This window comes from Gorilla gorilla, chromosome 5 (genome assembly GCF_029281585.2).
Source record: "Gorilla gorilla gorilla isolate KB3781 chromosome 5, NHGRI_mGorGor1-v2.1_pri, whole genome shotgun sequence".
Classification (NCBI taxonomy): Eukaryota; Metazoa; Chordata; class Mammalia; order Primates; family Hominidae; genus Gorilla; species Gorilla gorilla.
This window is the reverse complement of record NC_073229.2, coordinates 100,637,153-100,659,396: the sequence shown is the minus strand read 5'-3', so window position 1 is coordinate 100,659,396 and position 22,244 is coordinate 100,637,153. Positions and strand designations below refer to the sequence as shown.

The window sequence follows — 22,244 nt, the reverse complement described above, 5'->3', positions numbered from 1 at the left end:
AGCAAAGGAAAAAAAGTGGGTTATTCACATACAGTAGTGTATCTATCAGTTAAATTCTTTCAATATTAATAATAGAGTAGGTTTATCTAGTTTAATATGAGAGGTGAGATTGTGGATGAACTGCTGTTTCAGCAATCATCTGATATGAGCCATAGATGTCCTTTAAAAGCAAAAAAGTCTATTTTTTATTTATATTATTCAGTGTTTATGTTTTTTTCACAAATTATGTTAAATGGCTACTGTCTCACAAATTATTTTTACTCTCTGTTTATTATTTTCTAAATGATATATTATTAATTCCCTGAAAGTGATAAACCATACTATTTGAATCACAAAAGAGCTGACTGTATATGAAGTAAAACTTTAATGGCATGGGTTTAATTTGTACATGTGTCTTGTGGAATCAGTAAACAATATTATACATACTTATTGACCATCTATTATGTGATAAAAACTAGCAAGCCATGTTGGATACAGTGACAAATGGAGCTCAGTTTCTGTCCATAAGAAACTCATAATCTAATGGAGAAGGCAAAAACAACAACCACAAAAGTATTAAAATAGTCAATGACAAACACAAAGAAAGAAATGTAATGTGACCAAGATACGAGGGAAGGCTCAACCACAAGACGGCCAAAGAGTGTTTCCAAAAGCTAGTCCTCATACACAAAGTCACAAAGTTATGAGACATCATGGCATGTTCAGGAGACTGACTTAAGTTTCTGTACACACAGATAATTGTGTGCTTGAAGAGATGTGACAGGAAATGAGGCTGGGATCAAATCTCTAAGTGCTGCAGGTGCACTGCTGAGACACGTGGACATTCAGAGAAAACTAAAGATCTATTCAAAAACTCTGATAACTAATAACTAAAAAGATGATTCAATGGAGGGTTTGGAATATATGAGAGGAAATCCATCAAAACATAAGAGAAAAATCAAGATAAAAATAGGGGGAAAAAGGATAGTATCAATCCAGAATGTAAAATATTAAACCAATAGAAATTTGAGAATAAGAAAGTAGATATGAAAATAAAGGGAATCACTGAAAAAATAAGAAAATTATATTTTCCATAACTTGGGAACCTCTAAGCTATAAGAAAATGACTACCCAAGTACCCAAATAATTGGAAAGAAAAAAATTAAACCTACACTAAATAACTGTATTGAGACACATTATCATAAAAATTCAAAATAAAATAATAAAAAGGAAGCCTTCAAATATTCCCGAGAGGACTAAAGTCACATAGAAAAAATAAAAGATGCCAATCTCATCTTTTCAAAAGCCATATGAGAAGCCAGAAGACAATGAAGCCATACTTTCAAAATTCTAAGTGAAAATGAGATTCAGTATTGATTTCTTCCCTTATTTAAACTAACTAGTAAAGGGAATATATAAAATAAAAACATTTTTCAATAGGTAAATCCTTATATATTTGCTTGCCATGGGCCCATTTGTTTTCAGGAAACTACTAGAAAAACATTGCCACCAAGAAAAGAGTAAATCAAGAATAAGAAAGACTAACAAAGGGGCAGAAAGGCAAGAATTTCCAAGACAAATGCTATACCACTGCCAAAAGAGTTGGTGGGTCTGAATAGAAGAAGAGATCAGAGAGTTCCAGGAAGATGTCTCCAGGAAAAAAAAGTGATTGAACTGATAAGTTATTTAGCAGACTCGTCCATATAGAAAACCGTATTGGAAAATATTTTACAAAAATGATACTGCAAATAGTTATTCTAATAACTATTAGAAAATAAAAAATGAGGCATTGTTAATAAACTTATATAAGAAAAAACAAAATTATAGACACTATTTGGAATAGAAATAAACTATTTAAATTATCGTATAACAGTGAAGTTACTAAATATGCTATCCAAAATTTTATGTATAATTATATCGTGATGAGATGGTTAGAGGAAGAGAAGGTATAAACTAAAATACTCACAGAACAAAAAATTTAAATTAAAGTCTAAAGTTAAGTTTTTAGGTTGTCGAATAAGAAAAATACTTACAATTACAACATATGTACCAACGAAACATCTAAAAGGGTAGAAGTTGTTTGCCCCTAGAGGGTTGTGGAGAAGGGTACTGCTGGGTGGTGACCAGGACCGTTATTATTATGATGATTTTTTACTATGATGCCTTTAGTATATATGACTTTTTTTGTATGAAATATTTTTAAACAAAAAAACAAATTTTTATTTTTTAAGTGCTTTTAAAAACACACAGAAACCAATAGAATCAAATGTAATAGAGAAGGTAATAGGCCGAAGCTAAATATCCAGATGGATTTATTAATGAAAAGAAGCTAATTACTGACCTTGACAGGAGCAATTTCAGGGGAAAAGTGAAGATAAAGTAAAATTACAGTAAGTGTAGATAGAAGCTGTAGGTTTTATTCAAGTTTGTGAAGGGGAAAGTATGGCAGTAGCTCATTCATTCACTCATTACTGAATGAGAAAGAGAACTTTCCTATTCTTCTAAGAATTCTAAGGTAGCATCATAATTTATTTCATTTTATTTTCAAAAATCATTTCCAGATAGGACATTAAGAATCAATTCTGCATCTCCTCCTGTGTCAGCGCATGGCTTTGCTGTCCCTTTGTGTTTTGCTCTCCACACACAATCCCAGCTGTTACCCATCTTCCTTGTTCATCTTTGTGATTTGTCTTGTTTCTTTCAACTGGATGAAAGAGCTAATACTACCCACAGTAGATATTAAGATGTTATTTTATCAAAATGTTATGATTACCATGCCCAAACATAAAGTTAGTGTCTCCATAAATTAATTTAGAAAATAATGAAAAATCAGAGCTGTTTACAATATAGCAGACTGAATTTAAATTGAATCATACCCAAGTAAGCCACTCTATATTCTATCTCAAACAAGGTCCATATAAACAAAAACACTTTAAAAAAGTAATTTATTTAAACAAGTGAACTGCACTGCAGAGAAATCGTAGCATTCACTCACAACCTGATTTCCTTTTTACCTGTTACAGAGGAATTTCAGTCAAGTACAACAAAAGTTAGTGGGTCTACGCCAAAGCTAACAAACAAGTAACCTTATATATAATTAGCAAAGTACGCCCAGAATCAGAAAATCGTATTACAGTTTTCTTTTAATTTAGAAAATCTAACTATTAGCTATTCAAATCTAGAAACATTATAGTAAATAACACAATTGTTATATTGGAATATAATAATAAATGACCCTCCTATAATATATTAAAACAAAAATTACCGTTAGGATTCTTAAAATTAGGACAAAAATAAGCAAAAAAGAATTTTGTAAAAGATAACCTGTAATTTTACAATGTATAAAATTATAGACAAAATTTATCAAACATTTTGGTTAAATATAAAGAATTGATTACAAGTACACCTTATAAGCAAATTTTTCTTTTAGAGGGAACCAATCATTCATCAGATGAGAATTTCATGAAAATTCTCTAGCCAGTGTTCCCTGTATCCCCTGCCCCCTTTTGGCCTTTCTCAGCTTGTCTATTCTCATCTCTTTTCTCATCTTCACATTGAAGTTCCCCTTGGCAACTTTAAGACATTGAATTGAAAGAATTAACAGATACAGCAGCTAGATCACACACCATTTTCAAAGCTTCCTCTGGGCCTTTGTTAATGAACGGCATGGTACACACCAAACATCATGAAGCCTTGTTAAGAGAAGAAGGAACGTTTACCTGATCTGCCCACTGCTGAACTCCAAGAGCAGGATGACCATTTTTTTATAGACGTATCTAAGTAGGATCCATTCTTATTTCAGCCTCTGTAAAGAAAAGATGGTACAGGATATAAGCAAGTATGTCCATGTGGGTAACACAGCACTTAAACTAGATATGCCTTGTTAAGGGTTTCAACACTTTCTTAACTAGGGAAGAATGTAAATTAATCACTACTTGAATACTCTTGTATATGGTTTATAGTTGATTATGTGTTTAAATTAAATGGGGAGTAAACTCTGTACCATTCTAATTTACAGTGTGGGTTCAGTTCCCCTCAATTTTTTTGGTAGCTTATAAACTAAGCATGTATTATAAAAGTAGGCTACAGTCTGATGTTTTAGGAAACTCTTTATCCTCTTAATCTCATGCTTGTTTACATCTTCCTTAGAACAACAAAAAAAAATCTTTCTTTCTCCTCTCTTAGTTCCTTGGTACTGATAACCTTCTTGACTCTTCCTTATTGCAAGAGATAAGACTTGATTTTTAGTTTTATTAGTCCTCTAGTGTAGAAGGGATTTGATTTCTAGAGGATTACCCAGTGTTATGGCCTGAATACTTTTGTTCTCTCAAAATTTATATGTTGAAATCCTAATCCCCTAAGGTGATGGTATTAGGTGATAGGGCTTCTGGGAGGTGACTACGGCACAAGGGCAGAGAGCCCTCATGAATGAGATTAGTACCTTATAAAAGAGGTCCAAGGGAGCTCAGTCACTTCCTCCACTATGTGAGGACAGCATAAGAATGTGACATAAATAAATCAGAAAATAGACTTTAACCAGACAACAAATCTGCCTTCATCTTGAATTTCCCAGCCTTCAAATATATTTCTGTTGTTTATAAGGCTACCTAATTTATTGTATTTTGTTATTGCACTAAAAGGACTAAAACATGTATCACCCATTCTCCTTCCTAACAGCATTGCCATTTCCTTTTGGGAAATTGTTCATCTCTCATTGTGCATATTATTATAGGAATCCTTTCAAAGTCCCTTGCACTGATCAGCTAAGACCCAAGTCACATCAACAGATGTCTTTTGTGAGGTTTGAATCTTGGACAGAGAGCTCCACAGATTTAAAAATGTCTGGTGTGCTCTTGATCCAGCTGCTCCTCCCAGGCAGAACAGTATTGCAGTTATGCACAGTCACCCAGGGCAGCCTAGTTCCTGTCCTGGGGCCTGTACTGCACTCGCTGTGTAACCTTGAACAATTTACTTAATTCTCCATCCCTCCGTTTCTTTAGCTGTAAACAAGAACAATAAAACACATCTTAGGCTTATAGTAAAGATTTAATGAGACAATTCAAGTACTGAGAACAGCTCTTTTCACCTATTAAGCACCCGATAAATGTAGTCCATTAAGCCTGGTTCTCCAGCCTTACAGGAAACTTCTTTTTGGCTTAATTTAGTCCTGGTTCACTTTGTTACTTGGGACCAGTGAACCCAAGTGATTTATTTGTCATCTTCCACAGTCTTAGATGAGGACTTCTCCCTCCAACCCATCAGACCATGTCCTGGCCAGACAAGCCTGAGCACCCCAAGAAAAGGAATAGACTAAGACAGTCATTATCCGCCTTCTAAGGACAGCTTTGAGGCCGTGTGGATAATAAGCTTAATTTTCACTTACTTATAGTCCTCAATAACCTTGTCTTAAAGTAGCAAAAAGTTAGACTCCAATTGGAATACCAGCAAGAACATTTGCTTAGGTAATAAGATGAACATTAAAACTGCGGCACTTTTAAATTTTCTTACTTTAAAGCAGCCCCTGTTATATATACAGCTGACCAGGATTAAATTACATCAAGTGCCTTGATAAGTCAGCTGAAACTCTCAAAAGGACAAATTATTCTGTATCCATTATATGACTGATTACTGCATGTGATCAATGTTAGTGGTCAATTCTCAAAGCAATATTAATTTGCATAATTACTGTGTATAGGTAAAAGTCTCTAAGAACTTAACTAAACTGGCATAATAAATCCTATTGAAATTTAGCTATTGAAAATATTATATAAAATATTATAAGAATACTGCAATGTAGTTATAAAAATAGCAAATGCCCTTTGTCTTTTAATAGATTGCTACTTATGACTTTAATGCTAAAATTACATAGGGCTTAAATAAACTTTATGACCTTAAAAAATTAGAATTTCAGCTTCAAGATAGCGGTCTAGAAGTATTTTATGCTCACCTGCTCCACTGAGAAGAACCAAAATAGTGTACAGACAGCTACACTTTGAATAATTATCCGAGAAAGGACACTGGAATTTAACAGAAAACTGACAGGAAACACCAAAACCAAGGAAGGAGAAGAAAAAGAGACAGTCTGCTTGGCCAGGATCAGCTGGGAGCCAGAGTGACTTCCCAACCTTGGGATAAGACTTCCATCATTCCACATCCCCACTATGGAACTGTGTAATCCTGACCACAGAATAGCCCCTCCACCCTCCCGAGATCTAAAACTAATACAGGGAGCTACCAGGAGACCATGAGATGGCACTTCTCCAGGAGGGAATCTCCTGCTGGATCTCGTACCCTTTCTGAAACCCAAGCAGCTACAGCAAGGAGCCATTTTCAGTCACAGCCTTTGTCCTAGGGCCCAGCATTAGGGAAACTCATGTTCTATGGCTGTTGTCCCAGGGACAGAGGCGTTAGAATAACACAGGCTGTCGCTGCTGGGACTGCGGGATGAGCTGTGAACAGACTTCTCAGCAGAAGCTGAGAATCAAGTGGGACATGGGCTGCAGCTGCCAGTGCTAGGATGCGAGCATTGACAGGACTGAAACTGGGACACAAGTGGGGCACAAGATGCTGCTGCGACTTAGTTGTAAAGCAGAAAGAGGGCTCCTATAGCGGGGAGTTGGGGAGAACCCCACCAGAACTGGGGCAAGAGAGGGATATGCATTCCCCCACTACTGGCCCAGGCTATGGACACTGAGGCAAGCCCCACCCAAGTGGTATGGCCTCAGTGCTGCTCCTATTGCCCATCACCCTAGGTCTCTGCCTGGAGCCTCAGAATCAACTCTCTCCCACACATCATGGCTAGTGTGTGCTCTCACCATTGAGAAGCCTGAACACAAGTAAGTCAAAACTGGCATCACATTTCCCTCTGAGACACAGCACATAATCCAGGGTCTTGGATAATCCAACCCAAGCCACCACTTGAGCATTCCTTCTAGGTACCTGAAGTTGGGTCTAAATTCCTGGCTACTACTACCTCAGCTGGCACCTACCTGCAAGCACCACCTCTGAGCCTGGAGACTGGCATACCCAACCCACCACAGCCACTGCCAACATCAAAACACGCTGCTCAGGACCCAAGAAATTGTCTTGTCACTGCTACTGCCATTGCCCATGACACACAGGCTGCCTAGGGACCTACCTCACCCACCCACCAGGTCTACTGCTTCAACTACCAACATCCAAGCAAGCCACCTGGAGGTTCAAAAATTTCTCTCAACAAATTTTTTAAAATGGAAATAGTAGCCAGCATCTTTTCTGACCATAATGGAATAAAATAGAAATCAATACCAAGAGGAACTTAGGAAGCTATGCAAATACACAGAAATTAAATAACATGCACCTGAATGACCATTGAGTCAATGAAGAAATTAAGATGGAAATAAAAAATTTCTTGAAACAAATGGAAATGAAGACACAATGTAACAAAACCTATGGGATACAGCAAAAGCATTGCTAAGAGAGAAGTTTATAGCAATAAATGCTTACATCAAAAAAGTAGAAAAAATCTAATTATTTTCTAATTGTTGTTAATTCTAATAACACCTAGAAATATATGTTAAATATAACACTTTGGGAGGCCGAGATGGGTGGATCAACTGAGGTGAGGAGTTCGAGATCAACCTGACCAACACAGTGAAATCCCCTCTCTACTAAAAATACAAAAATTAGCCAGGCCTTGTGGTGCATGACTGTAATCTCAGCTACTCGGGAGGCTGAGGCAGGAGAATCATTTGAACCTGGGAGGCAGAGGTTGTGGTGAGCCAAGATCATGCCATTGCACTCTAACCTGGGCAACAAGAGCAAAACTCCGTCTCAAAAAAAAAAAAAAAAATCTATATAAAACATGAATGGAATGAAAAGTTGGTTTCTCAAAAAGATAAACAAAATTGATAAACCTGTAGCTGGACTAAGAAAAAGAGAGAAGACCCAAATAAATAAAATCGGAAATGAAAAGGGGGACATTACAACTGATACCACGGAATTATGAAAGATCATCAGAGACTATTAGGAACAACTATATGCTGACAAACTGAAAAATCTAGAGAAAATGGATAAGTTTACAGAAATATATAACCTGCAAAGATTGAATTAGGAAGAAATAGAACATCTGAATAGATCAATAACAAGTAGCAAAATTGAATCAGTGATAAAAATCTCCCAAAAAAGAAAAGCCCAGGCCCAGATGGATTCACAACCAAATTCTACCAAATACATAAAGAAGAGCCAATGGCAACCCTCCTAAAACCATATCAAAAAATTATTTAAAAAGGAGAGAATTCTCCCTAACTCATTTTAGGAGGCCATCATAACCCTGATACTAAAACCATACAATGATACAACCACAAAGACTACAAGCCAATATCCCCGATTAATGCAGATATGAAAATCCTCAACAAAATACTAGCAAACTGAATCCAGTGGCAAGCGGGTTTTATTCTAGGGATGCAAGGATGGTTCCACATATGCAAATCAGTAAGTCTCATACATCAGTAGAATTAAGAACAAAAACCACATGATCATCTCAATAGATGCAGAAAAAGCATTTGATAAAATTAGCATCCCTTCATGATAAAAGCTCAACAAACTAGGCATAGAAGGTACCATACCTCAAAATAATAACATTCATATATGACAAACCCACAGCTAACACCATAATGAATGGGGAAAAGTTGAAAGCCTTTTCTCTAAGAACAAGAACAAGACAAGGATACCCCCTTCCACCCCACTTATTCAACATAGTACTGGAAGTCCTAGCCAGAGCCATCAGACAAGAGAAAGAAATAAAAAGTGTGAAAGGAAAATAAATCTCGAGGCCCCCAAATCACTAAGCTAAAGGGAAAAATCAAGTTGGAAACTGCTTAGGGCCAACCTGCCTCCCATTCTATTCAGTCACCCCTCTGCTCACTGAGATAAATGCATATCTGATTGCCTCCTTTGGAGAGGCCAATCAGAAACTCAAAAGAATGCAACCATTTGTCTGTTATCTATCTCTGACCTGGAAGACACCCCCCTCACTTTCAGTCTTCCCACCTTTGCTTTGAGCTGTTCCATCTTTCCAGACCTAACCAATGTTCATCTTGCATACGTTGATTGATGTCTCATGTCTCCCTAGAATGTATAAAACCAAACTGTGCTCTGACCACCTTGGGCACATGCCATTAGGACCTCCTGAGGCTGTGTCCCTGGCATGCATCCTCAACCTTGACAAAATAAACTGTCTAAATGAACTGAAATCTGTCTCAGAGTTTTGGGGTTCACAAAGGCAACCAAATTTGAAAAGAAGTCAAGTTGTTCTTCTTTTTTGATGATATCATGTAAGATCATATATGTTATATCTAGAACAAACAAAGGACTCCACCAAAAAACTCCTATATGTGATCAATGAATTCAGGAAAGTTGCAGGATACAAGATCAACATACAAAAATCAGTAGCATTTCTATATATCAACAATGATCTAGCCAAGAAAGACCTCAAGAAAGCAATCCCACTTACAATAACTACAAGAAAAAACAGCTAGAAATAAATTTCACAAAGGGTGTTACAGATCTCTACAAGGAAAATTACAAAACACTGATAAAAGAAATTGAAACTGACACAAATGGAAGAAAACATTCCATGCTCATGTATCAGAAGAATTAATGTCAGTAAAATAATCATATTGCCCAAAGCAATCCACAAATTCAAAGCAATCCCTATCAAAATACCAGAATCATTTCTGACCGAAAAAATAATCCTAAAATTCATATGGAACCAAAAAGAGCCCAAATAGCCAAAACAATCCTATGCAAAAAGAACAAAGCTGGAGGTATCACACTGATTTAGGCAAAGAATTTATGACTAAGATCGAAAGCACAGGTATCAAAAACAAAAATAGCCAAATAAGGCTCAGATAAACCAACTTCTGCACAGCAAAAGAAATACTGAACAGAGTGAACAGACAAACCTCTTGAATGGGAAAGAGTATTTTCAAACTGTTTATGTGACAGAGAACTAATATCTAGACTGTGCTAGGAACACAACAGGAAAAAGAAAATACACACAAATAATCCCATTAAAAATGGGCAAAGGGCATGAATAGACATTTCTAAAATAAGACATAAAAATAGCAAACAAGTATATGAAAAAATACTCAACACTACTAATCAACAGAGACATGCAACTCAAAACCACAATTAGATATTATCTTATACCAGTTAGAATGACTATATTAAAAAGATAAAAAATAACAGATGCTGGCAAGGATGCAGGAAAGGGGTACTCATACACTGTTGGTGAAAATGTAAACTAGTACAGCTAGTATGGAAAACAGTACGGATATTTCTTAAAGAACTAAAAATGGAATTACTATTTGATACAGCAACCCCCCTACTGAGTATCTACCAAAAAGGAAAATAAATCAATATATCAACGGGATATCTGCACTCACATGTTTGTTGTAGCACTACACACAAGAGCAAATGTATGGGATCAACCTAAATGTTTATCAACAGACGAATGGATAAAGAAAATGTGGGCATTGCTGGCTGCAGCTGCAGCAACTAAGAAGTCAGCCTTCTTCACATGCCTCCAGAAAAGGGGCCAAGTCCAAGAAGCTGAGCAGCAATGGACTGTATGCCTCGCTTCCACTGCACCTTGCAGGATAAGGTCCCCTGGTCTAGAACTAAAGCTACCCCCCGCCTCCGCTCTCATCCCACCCCCGTGGGCTGGGAGAAGTTCTGCATTTCCCCAAGATGGAGCTCCCAGAAGAAGAAGCAGGCCACCATCTCGGGTGTCTCACAGCCCTCCCTGCTGTTGCCTTCACGTTCTACAGAGTGGGTGGTTACGAGGGACTGAGGTGGATCCCCTACGCCCCACGGAAAAGCAGCCAGAGGCAGGTCCCTGATCCCGTTTTTCCTCACTGGGCAGAACCTACCGACCTGGGACTACAGCTACCCTACACAGGGGCTCTCCAGCTGGTAGCAGTTCTGAGTTTCCCTGGGAAGGAGCTCTCAGAGGGAAAGGCAGACCGCCATCTTGGCTGTCCTCCGTCTCTTGCCACTCTTGCTCTCAGGCTCTGGAGGGTGCTTGGTGATTAGGGACTGGCCTGGATCCCTAGGACAGTGCAGCCACCCCACAGAAATGTGGTCAGACTGTTCACGTGGGTCCCTATTGCACTTCTTCTCATTAGGTGGGGCCTCCAGACCTGGGACTCCAGCACAACTACCCTAGCCCACCTGGATACCAGAAGGAGGCAGCTCTGCGTTTCTCTGAGGAGGAAATCCCAGAGTCAACCCACAAGCTCTCCACCATTGCACCTGCAGCGGTGCCACCCTAACCCCTCTGGGGCTGAGGAAGGAACGAAGAGCCTAGTCCTACACTGGTACTTCTGGTACACTGCAGCCCCCATATGGGAAGAAGTCCAGTCCCCCTTCCCTGTGAGCCTCACCCATGCCCCATTCTTCACCAACAGGGGCCCTGACTCAGGACCACAGATCAGCCGCCCCAACCACAACTGAGAATACCTACTGATGGTGCTCTCAGTTTGCCTGTGGAGACAACCCACAGCTCTTCTATTACTGCCACAGCAGTGGTTTTGCCCTTGCTGCCTTCGGTTTGGTAAAGAAACAAAGAGCCTGAATGCTTCACCTAGGCTTCCAGTGCACCAGTCACTACATGGAGAGGAGCCCAGTTTCTCCTCCCTATGAGCCTTCAACACCCCAACTCCTCAGCACATGAAGTCCTCAGATCAGGCCAGCAGTGCAACCACCTTAACCCCTGGCTGAACATTACCAGTAGCAGCAGCTCCATGTTTCTTTGAGGTGGAGCTCCCAGAGGGAACTAAAATCCCCTCTGCCATGGCCACTGTAGTGGTACCGCCCTTGCTGCCTTTGGACTAGGGAAGGAACAAAGACCCTGAGTGCTTTCACTACATCTTCAGCAAGCTGCACTTGCCCCTAAGGAGAAAAGACCAATCTGTCTAACCTGGGGACCCACTCCCTCAACCGCCCTCCCCACCCCTACGTACAGCTACTGCATCCCAGGTGACTGCACTGATTGATAGCAGCTCTGCATCTCTCTGGGGTGGAGCCCCAAGAGACAAGTGAAAGACCCTCTGCCATAGCCACTGCTTAGGTCCCTTAGCCTGCTGCCTCCAAGCTGGGAAAGGAACATAAAGCCTGAACTTGCCCCAGAGCTTTGCAGTGTGCAGCCCAGGAGTGCCAAGCCAAGATCTGTAGCCAGTACTCAAGTGGGCAAGGATACCACACTTTTAGAGAAGAAAGAGGGAGCTCCGCTGCAATCCTGCGGAAATATAGAGGAGTCACTTGGCCAAGCAGGACCCTACCTACTGGCCATTACACTTAAGTACCGTCTACTGGATCGCAGCCCAAAACTTCAACACCAAAAATACTTTTCTAATATACCCCCCCGTGAAATCAAAGGCAAGAATTCAGCTACAAATAAAGACCCTGCAGAAAGCCCTGGCCCTTTGAAAACATCCAGAAGTCCACTCACTGTACTCAATGTACACTACAGTTAAAGGAACACCAACTCACACAGATGAGAAAGAACCAGAACAATAACTGTGTCAACTCAAAAAGCCAGAGTGCTTTCTTTCCTCTAAATGATTGTACTATGTCCTCAGCAGGGGTTCTTAACTAGCCTGAATGACAGAAATAGAATTCAGAATATGGATAGGAATGAAGATCATTGAGATTTAGGAGAAAGTCAAAACCCAATCCAAGGAATGTAAAGATTACAATAAAATAATGCAGGAGCTAACATACAAAACAGTCATTACAAAAAAGAACCAAACTGACCTGATAGATTTGAAAAACACACTGCAAGAATTTCATAATGCAATCTCAAGTATTAACAGCAGAATAGAGCATGCTAGGAAAGAATCTCAGAGCTTGAAGACTGGCTCTCTGAAATTACTCAGACAACTTTTTTTTTTTTTTTTGAGTCAGAGTCTCGCTCTGTCACCCAGGTTGGAGTGCAGTGGCGCGATCTTGGATCACTGAAAGCTCCACCCGGTTCACGCCATTCTCCTGCCTCAGCCTTCCGAGTAGCTGGGACTGTAGGTGCCTGCCACCACGCCCAGCTAATTTTTTGTATTTTTTTTTTTTTTAGTAGAGATGGGGTTTCACCATAGCCAGGATAGTCTTGATTTCCTGACCTAGTGATCCACTCGCCTCGGCCTCCCAAAGTGCTGGGATTACAGGAATGAGCCACCGTGCCCAGCCCAAAATTTTTTTAAAAAAGAATTAAAATGAATGAACAAAACCTCCAAGAAACATGGGATTATGTAGAGACCAAATCTGTAATTCATTGGTGTCCCTGAAAAAGATAGGGAGAAAGCAAGCAACTTGAAAAACATATTTCAGGATATCATCCATGGAAACTTCTCCAACATCACTCGAGAGGCTAACACTGAAACTCAGGAAATGCTGAGAACCCATGTGAGATACTACAAAAGAAGATCACCCTGAAGACACATAATCATCAGATACTCCAAGGTCAAAATAAAAGAAAAAAGTGTTAAAGCCAGCTAGAGACAAAGGGCAGGTCACCTACAAATGAAACCCCATTAGGCTAACAGTAGACCTTTCAGCAAAAACCCTACAAGCCAGAAGAGATTGGGGGCCAATATTTAGCATTCTTAAAGAAAATAATTTTTTAAGCAAAAATTTCATACCCTGCCAAACTAATCTTCATAAGTGAAGGAAAAATAAGATTATTTTCAGACAAGCAAATGCTAACAGAATTTGTTACAACCAGACCTGCCTTACAAAAGGTCCTGAAAGGAGTGCTAAGTATGGAAAGAAAAGGAAGTACCAGCCACTACAAAAACACACATAAGTATACAGACCACTGATACTATAAAGCAATCACACAAATAAGTATGCATAATATCCAGCTAACAACATGATGAAAGGATCAAATTCATATATGTCTATACTCACGTTGAATGTAGATGGCCTAAAATGCCCAAATTAAAAGACACAGAGTGGCAACTTGGATAATAAACAAGACCCAACAGTTCTGTCTTCAAGACACCCATTTTCCATGCAATGACACATATTATACAATGGTATTATGTAATGGTAGAGGGCCTGATTCAACAAAAAGACCTCATTAATCTAAATATGTACACACCAACACAGGAGCTCCCAGATTCATGAAGCAAACTCTTCAAGACCTACAAAGAGGCTTAGATTCCCACAGAATAATAGTGGGACATTTCAACACCTCACTGACAGTTTAGACAGATCATCAAGGCAGAATATTAACAAAGATATTCAGTACCTCAAATCAACACTTGACCAAATATATATATGAGGGGAGTTTATTAAGTATTAACTTACAAAATCACAAGGTCCCATGATAAGCTGTCTGTAAGCTGAGGAGCAAGGAGAGCTAGTCTGAGTCCCAAAACTGAAGAACTTGGAGTCCGATGTTTACAGCAGGAAGCATCCAACACGGGAGAAAGATGTAGGCTGGGAGGCTAGGTCAGTCTCTCTTTGCACATTTTTCTGCCTGCTTATATTCTATCCATGCTGGCAGCTGATTAGATGGTGCCCACCCAGATTAAGGGTGGGTTTTCCTTTCCCAGCCCACTGACTCAATTGTTAATCTCTTTTGGCAACACCCTCACAGACAAACCCAGGATCAATACTTTGTACCCTTCAATCAAACCAAGTTAACAGTATTAACTGTCACACCACCCAAAACAATAGATTATCTCAGTATAAGCAGAAAACACTTTTGATAAAATTCAACATTTTTTCATGTTAAAAATGCTCAAGAAACTAAGCACCAAAGAAACATACTTCAAAATAATAAGAGCTATCTATGACAGACACATAGCCAACATCATACTGACTGAGTAAAAGCTTGAAGCACTCCCTTGAAAATTGGCACAAGACAAGGGTGCCCTCTCTTTTCACTCCTATTTAACATAGTATTGGAAGTCTTGGCCAGGTCAGTTAGGCACAAGGAAGAAATAAAAGGCATCCTGATAGGAAGAGAGGAAGTCAAACTATCCCTGTATACAGATTACATGATTCTATACCTAGAAATCATAATCTCTGCCCAAAAGCTCCTTGATCTGATAAACAACTTCAACAAAGTTTCAGAATACAAAATGAACATACAAAGATCAGTAGCATTCCTATACATCAACAAGATCTAAGCCAGGAGCTAAATCAGGATTGCAATTCCATTAACAATTGACACAAAAAGAATATAATACCTAGGAATGCAGCTAACCAGGAAGGTGAAAAGAGGTGACAAAAACAAGTGGAAAAACACAATGACATACCATCTCACACCAGTCATAATGGTCATTATTAAAATGTGAAAAAATAACAGATGCTGGCAAGGTAGCAGAGAAAAGAGAAAGTTTATACACTTTTGGTAGGAGTATAAATTAGTTCAGCCATTATGGAAAGCAGTGTGTCGATTCCTCAAAGAACTTAGCATTTGACCCAGTAATCGCACTATTAAGTATATACCGAAAGGAATCTAACTCATTGTACCATAAAGACACATGCATGTGTATGTTCATTGCAGCACTATTCACAATAGCAAAGACATGGAATCAACCTAAATGCACATGAACAATAGACTTGATAAAGAAAATGTGGTATGTGTACCACATGCACCATGGAATATGTACCACATACACCATGGAATAGTATACAGCCATAAAAAGAATGAGATCATGTCCTGTGCAGCAACATGAATGGAGATGGAGGCCATTACCTTAAGCAAATTAATGCAGGATCAGAAAACCAAATACCATATGTTCTCACTTATAAGTGGGAGCTGAACAACAAGAACACATGGACACAAAGAGGGAAACAACAGACACTGGGGCCTATTTGAGGGTGGAGGGTGGGAGAAGGGAGAGGATCAGAAAAATTACCTATCAGATACTATGTCTGTCACCTAGATGGTGAAATAATCTGTACACCAAAGCCCCAGGACCTGCAGTTCACCTATAAAACAAACCTGCACATGTACCCCATACCTAAAAGTTTAAAAACAATGTGATATATGTACACAATGGAATTCTATTCAGCCATAAAAAAGAGTTAAATCATATCATTTGGAGCAATATGGATGGATCTAGAGGTTATTATCATAGTGAAATAAGCCAGACACAAAAGGATAAATACCTCATGCTGTTAACTTACATGTGAGAGTTAAAAATGTGATCACATGGAGGTAGACAGTGGAAAGATAGATAACTGAGACTGGGAAAGGTGAGTGTGCGGGGACAGTATGAGGAATGACAAAGAGAGACTCTGTTAAAAGTACAAATATACAGTGGGAAGAAATAAATTTAATATTTGATGGTACAGTAGGGTGATTATAGCTAATAAAAGTGTGTTGTACTCAGGTGATGGACACTCTAAATACCTTCACTTGATCACTACACATCATGTATGTGTAACCAAGTGCCCCATAAATTTGTACAAATAAAAAATTCAATTAAAAGATTAAGGAAAAAATGGTGAGCTTTTCCATTCAGTTGCAAATTTGACTTGGAAAGAAACTATGTTTGCCATAATCTGAAAAGTTTAACACGCTGCTTATAACACAGACACAGTGCTTATAACACAGATACTGAATTGGTGATTCTAAATAATTCTAACACTGCTCATCAGGTACTATGTTAATAACAGACAATCTCCAAACGTTCTGACTCAGTTTGGGATGACATAGTATTTTAAGTTTGGAACATGTTTTGAAAATAATGTAACAGTTTAACATCTTGTGTGCCAATAGCTACAGATACTTATACTGATTTTTAAAAAAAATTGTTCGATTTCATTGAACAACATAATTTGAAATTATAACCAAAATATATGAATATATTTTGGAAAATATATAGACTTGGAAAGGAAATTGACTTAGCTAAGCATATTCATTCAGGTTGAGCTTCTAACACTGGTAGGTTTTTATGTTAGTCCAATTATTTATTTCTATGAAATACATGTACGATAAATTTAAGTGGCATTGAAAGTTAGATTCAAATAGCTGTGGTTTAACCAATAGTAAAATGAAAGTTTTTTATTCCTCTTTCCAACTCTGTCCCCATAGGCAATAGCCTACAATTGATGTGGTTGATCATGTCAATAATAACCCAATTGAGAACAAATGAAATGTTCCTTTGACATGCACTACAATTCAACTCAATTATTCTATATTTTTAAAATTTGTATGGAGAAAAGGGAAAATATCTTATGCTTTCTATATGCCACTGAATCTGTCTAAAAGTTAAGCAAAATTATTTTTCCCTGTCGTAGAACTTTGCTATTCGGTACCCATATGAAGTCAAACATAATTTTTAGCACTGGCATGCTTTATAATTTAGACTGTAGAAAAGCAATTACCTTGTTTCATCTCCTCTGTGTTTTGGGGGAAGAGTTTAGTCACTATCTTACTTAAATAATAACACTAGTGTCTTTACTGGTATTCTCATCAATTAGCAATTCAGGTAGATGTCTCTCTCTTTTTCAAATTCTGAAATCTCGTGTCAACTCATTTCAGCACTGTTTTGTTTGGCTGCCAGTATATAAAAATGGATTATTAATATAAATATTCATGGTAATATTCTTTGAATATGAGTTATCTGAATTGGATAAAACTTTGGATTCCTTGCTGTCTGAGCTAGCTAATAATAAATAAATTAGGGAGTGTTTTATTTGGGTACCTCAGTTTTCTGTTTCTATATAATCAATCTTTATGTGATGGAAGCTGAAAATGCTGTTTTAAGAAATATTGCAGATAATTTAACTAGGTCACATTTTAGAACCAACACCGGTTGATTATGATCACTCACTCTGTAGTGGGAACTTCTATAGTTACGTGAAGGAGGTTTCATGTTTTTGTAGGAGTCAGATTTTTAGCTATGATACAGGAAATTTTTAAAAAAATACTCCTTATCAATTACAGAGAGAATCTATTCATTTTTTCCTCTAATAACAAATATAACTGAAAGCTGCAATCAATCATTGCCTTTTAAATTGTTATCATCTAGATCTTTTTTTTTTTCTTTTTTTTTCGTTTTTTTTTTTTTGAGATGGAGGCTTGCTCTATGGCCCAGGCTGAAGTGCAGTGGAGCGATCTCGGCTCACTGCAAGCCCCGCCTCCCAGGTTCATGCCATCCTCCTGCCTCTGCCTCCCGAGTAGCTGGGACTACAGGTGCCTGCCACCACACCCAGCTAATTTTTTGTATTTTTAGTAGAGACGGGGTTTCACCATGTTAGCCAGGGTGGTCTCCATCTCCTTACCTGTGATCCACCCACCTCGGCCTCCCAAAGTGCAGGGATTACAGGCGTGAGCCACTGCGCCCGGCCTAGATCTTTTAAATTATTACATGTTTTTAAATAATATTAATGAAATATCAAATTTATCAGTAAACCCTTTCCATTCAAATTTATTAACCTATAATAAATTACACAAGAATAGCTGAAAATTTAATTTTAGCTGGAATAGAATCAATGGAAGACCATGAATTTGTGTAATTAGTAACGGCAACTGAGTTTATATTCCTTTGTAGATTAGCTTACATTTATGTTGTGCAAGATCCATTGTTTTGCTATTACATTCTTCAATACTTGTGAGAAATGGTCAATGGAAATAAAAACCTAAAATAAATACTTATCAAATTTTAAAACAATATTCTGAAAGAACTTCTGATTTTAAAATATTTTATGTCCGTCATCATTTTCTAGGACTTTGTTCTCAGTAGTCTCCATTTTTTCTGTAGATGTATGTGCTAAATTTCTACAATTACCGTACTCTGTTCTTCTCTAAATCACTATCTTTTGCCACGTGACATCATAGCTTCTCTTACGAAGAAGTCCATAAATCTCCACCCCTTCAATCTGAGATGATTCTGTGGTGGCAAATACAATACAGTAAAAATAATAGTGTAGCAGTTCAAAGACCAGACCTCCAGAGTCCTTGCATGCTTCCTTTCCTCTTGACACTCTGCCCAGCCACCATGTGAACAAGCCTGGGATAGTCTCCTGGATGATAAGAGATTGTGTGAACCAGGACAGAGTCTATCTAGTTGTCTTACAAAAGGCCTCCGACATATGAGAAAGCCCAGCCATGATCACCAAAGCTGCTGATCACATCTTGACTAAAAATGTATGAAGGAGCTCATCCAATAAGAAAAATTGTCCAACTGAGCCCAGCCTAATTTGACATCCAGCAAAATCATAAGCTAAATAAATGGTTTTAAGCTGGTAAGTTTTGAGATGGTTTATTTCATAGTAGCATCTATTTGATGCAATTAGACATTGCAAAGTCTAATACATTAGGGTTGTGAATGGATATGTCACTATGAAATAGCATTCTTAACATATTTTGTCACTAAGGATAATTCTTGTGTAAAATGTCAAAAGGCTATGCTTTTTTTCTTGCCATTATCTAGAATTATGCACACTAAAGTATGTTGCAATTGTTTTACTGAAAATCATAGGAACATTCTCTGCTATTCGGTTCCCATATGAAGTCTTCGTTTTCTCTATTTATCTGTACTTCCATTCTGTTTTTCTTCTCTCTCTCACATAAAAGAACATAGGCAACTCATTGCTCCAATAAACACTACACTACAGAGGTAGTTTACTCCTTCCTTTGGCAAATTAGGTTATTTACTGATTTATATAGAAATTTATCAGAACCCTATTTCCCAGACTTTCTCTCAAAACATTTAGTACAAGAATTTAACAATGTGCCACTTTGCGTATTCTGCCTTCCATTATTTATTAGGAATTCAATCAACTGTTCAGAAATGATGACGGAAAGTTCCTATGGCTTTCTATTATTTCCACTTAATGAAGCAATCCGAATGGAACAGAGATTGCCACTCTTTTGATTTCGAATGGTTTTCCAGCAATTTCCATAAGATTATATTGCCTGAATATACAAGAGCTCTCAGGAACTATTTACTTCATTGAGACATATTTTAGAACATGTTCTTTCCTAGTCTTTTTCTATTGTCTTGTACATTTAGTTATCTCAATATACTATCATAAAAATGAAATCTTCAAATGGTATACAATTGTATAGAAAACATTCCACTTCAATTATATTATTACATGCTTATTTTCTTTATATACAAAAACTATTTGAGGAATCAAACTGAATTTTCTTGGCCATAACTTTTAATCTTAGGTTACTAAGTTTTGCTAAATAATAGGTACCATGGAAGACTCTCTCAGTGAAATGGTTCTAAATGGTTGCTGAGCCCCAGCTAAAAAGAAGAACATATATTTGGATATATTGATTTTTCTAACCAATAATTCTGAGCAAATACTTAGTATTCTGCATATTACTAGTTACTAGGAATAAAAAGAGAATTTTTTCTTTGAGATGCTCACGATATGTGAGAGAAGACAATATGCACCAATAAAAAGATATGTCATACTATAAAGAGATTAATAAAAATTAGAAATAGTAAAGAAAATGGAGTAAATCTTCCTGATAAGTTGAAAAACCTTTACGAAAGAAGACACTTTAGGCTAGATAAGTCAAAGAAATGTACAGATTTACAAGCAGAGGAATTATTTCAATAGCTCCCTATTCATCTCATTTGTGAGAGAGGTTTTCTTGCCCTATGGTTGTAGGAACAATTGCATATATATTCCCAACACTGGACAAATTAGATCAACAGCAGCTATTAGTCACATACACTCACATCTAGGAGGAAGGGGACACTGCACCACACAGGGATTGTGCATAGGAACAGAGTGAGCAACCAGGGGTCATGGAAGACTGGCTTTGTGGCATCAAGAGGGTGGGGTACTCCTGTTTCCTGTAGGACAATGTGATTTCCTTATTTGAATAATTTCATAGCTGTTGGGAAACTGAACTCACAATACAGAGATGAACCAGAATTATGCCTGATCCTTTGATAGATAGGGTTGGTTATCTAGGGGGCCTTATCTGTGGAGTCAGAATGTAGAGGGGAACTTGCGGTTAGGACATTCAAGCCCTCCTGATTTTACCAGATATCAAGGTAGCACATAATTTTGAGTATTAATTTTAAGTCTTACACCACACAAATGAATTTACAAGACCCAGAATTCTAAATATTCTTGCTATTTTATGAAAATGGTGAAAAATTCAGCTGCAGGACATGGATGGGAAGGAGACAGGATGGAAAGTTTTACACATATATTTAATATGTCTGACAGATTTTTATGAAAACAGTAATTCTCTATGTCTCCTTCAAAACTGTATATCCAGAATCTAGACAAATAATTGATATTGTAGGAATTCTCAAAAAGTGTTTGGAATCAATTAATAAAAAAATTTTGTGGCAAACTTTTGTTGGCACTGAGATGCACAGGTAAGTAAAACCTGCCCCTTTTCTAATAGGCATACTGTCTAGAAAATATAGAATAAAATACTGTCAAGTTAAGTTAATTATTAAAAGCATACACAAATATTATGTTGGGGACAGATTTTTACAGACACTGTAGGCTAAAATACAGGTTTACATTTAATTCCCCAGTCAATGGTGAAATTAGAGAAGTTTTTAAACTTTATAATGACATAATTATATATGTTATTTAGGTAGAAAACCCTGATGGTGAAAGCAAGTTTTAACTGAAATGAGAAGAACCTGAAAGTTACATTACCATGGCTTTTATGAGTCAAAGAAGAGACATTATGGGTATGTGAACTAAAATAATGACATTTGGCATGGGGAAAATGATAGATACAGTAATTTCAATTTTCTGCAAGATAGAGAACACACAGAGAAGTAGTGGTTGATATACAGTATAAGAATCCATCCCCTATGATGTGTGCAAAGGAAATTAATATGACTGGCTAGACCCTGGAAACGTTTAATACTATAAATCACCGGTGTGAAAAAAAAGGTGGGTATGAAAATTGGAATAATTGGATAATAAATACTAAACAATGAAACTTTCCACTTCAGTGTACAGAATGCCTGGCAGGCAAGGATTTATCCCGTTAGCCAAATAAAAGAAATAAATCACAAAAAACAACAACAATGTGTTTATCTTCAAACTGGTCTATCAGTATTAACATGCATTTTTGCCTTAGTATATGCCCACATTCTGAAATTTGAGATGTTGCCACTTCTGGGAAAGTCAGCACAAGACAGACAGCAGACAAAATCTCTAAAAATAATATTTTTAATTAAAAATGTACATGCAGCTGGGCATGGTGGCTCGCGCCTGTAATCCCAGCACTTTGGGAAGCCGAGGCGGGCAGATCACAAGGTCAGGAG

At 37.6% G+C, this 22,244-nt stretch overlaps 1 protein-coding gene across 1 annotated transcript in view; it reads left to right on the top strand.

The window, feature by feature from the left end:
* The window catches only part of LOC109027241 (uncharacterized), a 70,934-nt gene extending 49,018 nt beyond the window's left edge, over positions 1–21,916 (top strand). The window contains exon 4 of the mRNA XM_031012561.2: positions 21,560–21,916. Coding sequence (XP_030868421.1) covers positions 21,560–21,592 — 33 coding nt within the window. The 3' untranslated portion in view covers positions 21,593–21,916. The remainder of the gene's footprint in view (positions 1–21,559) is intronic.
* The last annotated feature ends 328 nt before the right edge of the window (positions 21,917–22,244 follow it).